Source organism: Hevea brasiliensis, chromosome 11 (assembly GCF_030052815.1).
Source record: "Hevea brasiliensis isolate MT/VB/25A 57/8 chromosome 11, ASM3005281v1, whole genome shotgun sequence".
NCBI classification, from domain to species: Eukaryota; Viridiplantae; Streptophyta; class Magnoliopsida; order Malpighiales; family Euphorbiaceae; genus Hevea; species Hevea brasiliensis.
Genome location: NC_079503.1, coordinates 7408442 through 7416201, shown reverse-complemented (window position 1 = coordinate 7416201; position 7760 = coordinate 7408442). Strand labels below are relative to the sequence as shown.

The window sequence follows — 7760 nt, the reverse complement described above, 5'->3', positions numbered from 1 at the left end:
ACTACAAGTAAAAGTCAAGGTCAGACCAAACTACATCACTGTATCAATGTTGGATTTGATTATTTATACATATAGCCCTGAAAGAAAATAGAAAAGAGGAACGATTGCAGTTAAAATCATTGTCGAGCTTTGCACCAACAGCTTCATTGCCTGCCACACATTTGCTGCATACTGAAAGAGGCTTGATTCATCTTGCCATTGAATGTAGTCCCAAAGAGGCTCAGCCCATAATTCATTGCACGAGCAGCATAATAAGGTGCTACGTATCGTTCCATCCCCACCTGCACACCAGCCCAATATGGATTATATGCATAAGAGCCAACAGGCATCAAAAAGCTGTGAGAGTCATCTTGAGAATTTTTTATTCCTCTCTTTTTCTTTCCTCCCTTGCTGAAAACCAATTTTTGCTGAACTTCATCCTCAGCCACATTCCTATTCTTTCCTCCACCGCTAGAAACCACCTCTTGCTGCACATCTTCCTCAACCACCAGAACACTTCCTTGTGATGCTGTATCCTTCATTCTCGTTGACCCAATAGTGGCTTCAGATACATCAGCTGCTCTTGTAGTTCTAGCTTTTTTAGCAATCTGGTATGGATCATCAAGAAGCTTCCTTTTATTTGCCTCGTCTTCTATATTATAAAGTGTTGTCTTCTTCGATTCCTGAAATGATCCTGCAGGTAGTTTTGTTGTAGAAATCTGAGGTTGCGAACAGTGAGCCGATTCCACATCCATAACTCGAAAACAGTTGCTTTTGGCATTTTCACCGCTACTGCTATTACCACAACTAGACTTCACAAAGCAATTAATTGTATCTCTAAGTGTCATGTTTGGAATCAGAGAATCAGCAAGGACGTTTGCTGCTCCACATACACATTTCAACTTAGAGATGATTAGATGGTCTCTAATACATTTATCACAAAAGCTCTTGAAACAGCATTTGCTAGTCAATGCAGCATCTTTCATTATTTGCTTGCACAGGGGGCAGAGGAGTTCTGGTGGAAGATCACTAACAGACCAGGATCTCTTTGAAGGGAAGCAGCCAAAAATTTCCTTCCTAAAAGCATCATCATTAGGCTGCAAAACAGCAGTTTCACCACTTGACAAAACATAAAAGCCATCTGCGTTTGGCACCAGCATCGACTTGGGAATACCAGTAGGAGGCCTTACTCTTTTGAAATTATAATTTGGATCTCCATTTGTTGGGCAATACTGAATAAAATGTCCCGGCACCTTACACCTGTGACATATATAACCTTCTGGAGGTGTTTTCTTCCGCAATCCACCAAAACTATGGCCATCCATTCTTCCGCAACCCCTACCATTCACGCCTTGGGTCCTAGAACCCACACCAATAGAACCTTCAAGCTGCCAGTCCAAGGCTGGAGTATTGACTAAAGCCTTAATCTTGCTGTCCTCATCAGATTCCACATCTACACTTGTCATGCTAGACTGAGCTGGCTTCATTCTAGGAATCACAAACACATCGTCCCCAAACCCATCATCATATCCAAAACTTGCGTCTCCACTGCATTTTTTTGAGGACAAACTCGTAATAGTACTTGCAGACACAGAACTAACACCAGTATTTACGGGGGTGCTTCTGGATGGAGCAGTAACAACAGTTTCAGTATTGGATGAACCAGTGCGATAAGAGGAACTAAGTGGCTGTTGCTTTTCAATAACAACAATAGTTGCAGTGTCTACGGGCTTGCCACTCCTCGTTCCAGGAATACGGCGAATCAAGACACGAGTATTGTTAGGAATCAACATATCATCAACATAACAATCATTGGTCTGGGCATTAATGACCACAAGGTCCAAATCAGTACCAAAACGTAGACCATTAGAATGAGACTTCATATTAGATTTATACCTATATTCAAAAATTTTCCTTTTCAAAGCATCAACAGAAATAACAGAGCCATCCACAGAGATGGAATCATACTCTTTGGGACTGAAAAATTTAAAATATATCGGCATCGAATTGAATAGTAACGAACGAATACAAACTTTAATATGAGAGAGAGAAATTGCTATTTCACTCGTATACAAGAGGATCAAAAAGTATAATCAACATGCAATCGAATTGTGAATTGCCCAGTGAAATAGAAATTTTTGTGTGCCAATCTGCAGGCATAGCCAGAGACGCGTAACTGCTTGAGGTGCAGGAATAGCCACAGACGCGTAGGAAGTTTTGTAAATATTTAATTAATCCTAATAGGATGAGTTTAGATAGAATATAATTAAATTTAGGATGAGCTTATGCTTAAAATTTAATATTTATGATAGATTTAAATTTTACATGTTAGATATATAGATTTAAATTTTACATGTTAGATATATGTTATCCAAATTCGTTTATATAAATATTTAATTAAATATAAAATATATATATTTATAATAATATTTATAAATTTTTATATATTTTATTTTATATAAGATGAAATTAAAATATTTTATAGAATTATTAAATTTTTAGAATATGAATTATTAATAAAAATATTTTTTATGTAGATTTTTAATTAAAAAATATAAAATTAAATGGGTTTTAATATTTTTCAGATAATAATAATCGAGTTCGGACGGATTCGAATAATTGAAAATAAATTTTAATTAGGTTTGAGACGGGTTCAAGTTTTAAAAATATTAATCGAATTTGAGTTTAGGTAGAGTGTCTTACCCATTGCCATTCCTAAACTTGGTGTCTATTTCTTTAAATCTTTAGGAATTTTTGTTTCTTTGTTTTTTAAAGATATTTTAGAAATATTTTTTTTTTATAAATATCAAACATTTTAAATAATTTAAATTATTTTTATCTCAAATATTTTCATCTCTCTTAATTTTCAAATCTAGGATTTTTCTCCCATTTCTCACCTTTCTAATATTTTCATCTCTATAATTTTCCAGTCTCTCAAATTTTTATCTATCTCAATATTCATTTTCTTAAAAAACTAATTAATTTTTTTCTATTATCTGTAATTTTTAATTTTCACAATAAAAATGCAAAGCGAAAATAAGAAAAATTAGAGAAACTAAATCTTCCTTTAATTCTAATTTTAGACCACTTATTGATAATCTTGATAAATTATTCAAATAGTCACCTTTTCATATATGGTTGATGGTTGAGAACTCGTGGTTCTCTATGTGCTTCAACGTAGGAGAAGATTATAGATTCGATGGGTGGGGTCAAGGGGCTAGGCCTTGTTTTGGGTAGGGGTTATTTTGTTCTTATTCTGGCTGTAAGCCTTTATCTGTGTATCTAGCCCATTGGGTGTTTAATGCAATGAAATATGCATGAGAAAGAAAAAAGAAAGTTAAGTGATGAGTCATTCTATCCAATCCAGAATCAGAGCTCTCGAATCAAAGTTGATGCAGAAATAGCAACAGCAACGACGTCATCACTCTTGCAAATTATGCCTACGTACAGATGTAAACGAGATTCTAAAGCAGCATGCATTATAAAGGTTTTGTTCACTATAAAAGAAGAGGACGGAGAGGATATGGAGATGGATTTGTCTTCTTCTGCAAAGAAGAAAGAAAGCAAAGAAAAAAATGACAATGAAGAAAATCAGGGTCATCTTTATGGAAGAGGTTTTCTATTATGATGATTGATATTGATGACTGAACGCTGTTTTCTACTCCATATGCTTCGCCTATGTACTATACTTTGTCACCCTCTCTTGCTCGTGACAGAAATTCGCCACACTCACCAACTAAAATCATCATTATAGAAGGCAATAATGTGCAAAAAGAACCGTCAGAAATGAATGATGTCTCGTGATTTAAAAAATGTCATTGATTAGCATAGAGTTTCACTCTTCATAATGAAAATATAAATAGAAAATAAAATAATCAAATTTGAAAAAACTTGGTTTATTTTAAACTGGATCAATTTGAAATTGAATTAACACTGAATCAAATCATCTATAAACTGAAATTCAAACCACTTCAAATCAGATTGAATCCATTCCCAAATCACCTTAGAATCAAAATCAATTGAAGCCACTTAGAGTCAGTTTGGTTTCATCCCTTTCTCAGCCCTGAACCTTCCGGGCTTCATGGTATTGGTGTCTCTGAGGAGAAACGTAGGTTGACCTCTTTCCATCCAGAAATCGAGGAACTTCTCTTTCGCCCTGTTCCATTACTTTTCTCCATGGCTAAAGTTCTCCATTCCTTGTAAAACCAATATATTGGAATGCTTAGTTCTTTTTTTTTTTTTAAGAACTTTTCACCCATACTATTGAAGAACTTATAAGTTGAAGTGGGTTTCAGGGCTCAGTAGGTTTCCAATCCAAGCATACAAAGAAAGATTGTACCTCAAATCAATGAATTTAAAATGTATAATGAAATTTCTTTTGTAAATGAAATTATATATTTGATATAAAAAAAATTAAAATATGAAATACAATAGTTAAATTCTACATAATTTATATTTGGAGTTAAATTTTATACACAGATAAGTTATCCCTTTCCCACTCTTATGCATAAATAAATAATTAAACATAGACCTTAATTTCCAAAATTAATAATTCGTGACTTAAAATTTTCCATTTAATCCAATTATCTTTCTCACCTCTCAATCCAAGGAGGGAAAAAAAAAAGTCTTCTTTCTTTTCTAGTAGCATTCTTGAAAATGGTGATCATTTTCAAGAACTCATCCCATGACAGGATAACAAATTTAGAGATCTCAATTCTTTTTTTTTTTTTTCTCTTTGTTTCCATCGATCCAAACACTACTAGGTAACTTTTTGGAGGAAAAAAAAGGTTTAAAAAATATATTTTTTTTGTTACTAAAACAATGGGAAAAATATACATAAATACAACTGATGTTGCCTACAATTCTTGGGTTAGTGAATGGTCTTAGTGTTGAAAAGAGGTGAGGTCGGTAGCCTAAGTAGGGCCATTTTGATGCTCAAGTCAGTAAATGCCAAAGAAATAGCAAATACTAAAAAGTAATAATTTAATAGAATCGCATACCTTGGCAAGTGCAATGAGCCATATTTATAGTATTGAGTATGGTGCCTGTTCTACCTTATTCAAGATTTGCCAACTCATATCCAATCATTTTCTTTCGTATATTACAGAAATTTCACCTACAATATAGCTACATTTTCAGCAAAAACCCAACTCATCCTATTAGCATGCATCCACTTCTAAACTTCCCAAACACTTCGCCTTGCCTGAGCGTCCTGCATTCCATCTAAACTTCTTGCTTCCTGTCGGAACATATTATGTCTCAACCAAACACATTATATTTTATCCAAAAATACCATGTTCTGATTGAGCACCTTATGTCTTATCCGAACATATTATGCCCTAACTAAGCATCCTATGTCTTAATGAAATTTGAATCTAATTCGAATTTGAAGATCCAAACCCTTTTCCTTCTGGATCAGATTTTTATTCGTACTATATCAACAATAATCTTATAAATTTTGCAAAAAATTACTAATGATCTCAACTATGGCACAGAATTTTCGAAATTCAGCAACCCTTTATAGGAGTGAAGATGGCATGCTTGAGTTGAGGGCTCATTAAACTCATCTCTGCAGTCCTTATCTTCATTACAAGCATACCCATTTCTTTAACATTAGCTTTTTTTTTTTTGTTTTACTTATTTTTCTTTTAATTTCTCGCATTTTCTAAGAAGTTGAATAGAAAAAGAATTCAAGTTAGCAGAAGATTGACAAGGCATTAGCTTTTTTTTGCTGAAATAACATTGTTTCTTCTAGTTGACCTGATTGAAATACATAGAATCTGCATTTTTTGTGTGTCCTTATAGGTTCAAGGCCGGGGGTGGGAAAAACCCATATAGCACTGCTGAAGATTTGGCATTTTCAGTGCTCGATTTGTCCAAGCTAGTGGGGTCTTGAATAACTATTGTATGGCATTTCCCTGCAAAGCAATGACTTCATATGTTTATTTTCAATGGACTTATGTTTGCTTTAACTTATTGACAAGTTTTTCTTAAGCTTCATTCAGTATCATGGAGGAACCAACTTCGAACGCAACGCAGGAGGTCCATATATAACTGCATCATATGATTATAAGGTTCCAATTGATGAATTTTGTTATTCACAATTAAATCTATGTTGACATATACTTTAAACCTTAATTGATGTAGTGCCTGCAAAAAATATCAAATATTGCCATTAACAATGTCATGGCATAAAAGTTTAAGACTTGCAGGGAATTTGAATCAGCCAAAGTGGGGGCATACCAAGCAACTCCATGCATCTATCAAATTGGGAAAGAAAATTATTACCAATTGCCAATTGCTTTATTGTTTGGATTGAAGATCCTGCATCCTCCTGTTCTGGAGGATCTTTAATTGACTGATGTTTTAAGGTTTTTCGATTCCTCATACATGCTTATTTTTCTCAAATATAAATGAATAAATAAATACAAGAGGGATTTTGCATTTGTTGTGCTAATTAGGTTTTATTGTCAGTAGAAACATAAGGCCATGTTACAAAGTTGTAATTGAATAAAATCGATATTTACTGCCATCTATTTTCACTGTGCAGGCACTGGATAGCAAAATAATAACTGGCTGGTGATCCTGTGACATCAAATTCTCCAATTTGACTTAGATCAACTTTCCCCAAGCATCTAGAGTCGTTATCACGGTGTTTAGCTTTAAGGACTACCTCCTGTGCTATGGTGCCAATTATCTCATTAGCAAGTTTCAAGCTGAGACTCGTATAGCTTCCAGCAGTTTCCTGAGTTCGACAATCCTCATTCCAATCATTCAATCACTTGAGAAAAATCTATAGCCTGTCAACAAATTAACATTATGACGGTGATGCCACCCTGAGTTTGATAGAGAATTTCACCTTAATACCAATGCAAAAAAGAATATTTTTCTTCGCAAACATTTATTGTAGAAAAACTATTTTATATATAAAATAGGCTTAATGACAATAAAAATCATCAACTTATACCATTTTTTCAGTTGTATATCCTTCTAGTTTTATCAATTCAGATAATAAGCTTTAATCACTTTTACAATCATATCCTTAGATGCCTGTCTAAATCTACCATTAATTTATTAACATGGACGCTAAGCAGGAGCTGTAAGTGATTAGTGTGCTGAAAACAAGACAATCTGATATAAACTCCACATCTAGCCATGGAAATTCCAAGGGACCATGCCGCTCCTTCCAGAAGGGCTCTCTGACGCTATGCATGTGGTGGAAAAGGTGGAGGAGATAATCTCCTGCCAATTTAAATTTATTACATTTGATTTGCTTGCATAGTAATTTGCACTTAAGTGAAAGTTTTTGTGCTTTTGCAGGAATGTCTTGGGAAGGAGAAGTGTTGTATTGTTGTGTCTAATGCCACATTTTTAGCACAAGAACCTCAAGAAATTAACAATAGGTTAGCTGCCCAAGCTCTTTGCCCATAAGCCAATTAAGGAAATACCATCAAATTAATTAAATTGTTATATTAAACCAATTTTTTAATTAAATTGTTTCAATGAATAATTAGACTTGTCAATTTATAAAAACAATGGACTATTAAAAGATGATCCATGATACCAGAAGATTGCAGTGATAAACTTATTTTTTTTTTATCAGGAAAAGGGCAAAAATGATGATGGGTTTGCTGAAGATTATGCCAAAGAAGAATGTTATATCAAAGTTCCTGAAAGATGAAAAAAAAAATAGATCTTTTATTATCACCATTATTGTTGATAAGAACATCACCACTTTCCTCATTATCATTGTAGCACATCACAAGTACTTCCTCTTGCTT

The 7760-nt window shown here is 33.8% G+C and overlaps 1 protein-coding gene across 1 annotated transcript; it reads right to left on the bottom strand.

Annotated features, from left to right (window-relative positions):
- On the bottom strand, positions 1 to 1982 carry LOC110653680 (E3 ubiquitin ligase PQT3-like). The gene has a single exon (XM_021809433.2). It carries the CDS (start codon positions 1980 to 1982, stop codon positions 144 to 146), a length of 1839 nt encoding a protein of 612 aa, XP_021665125.2. The 3' UTR covers positions 1 to 143.
- Between the last annotated feature and the right edge of the window lie 5778 nt (positions 1983 to 7760).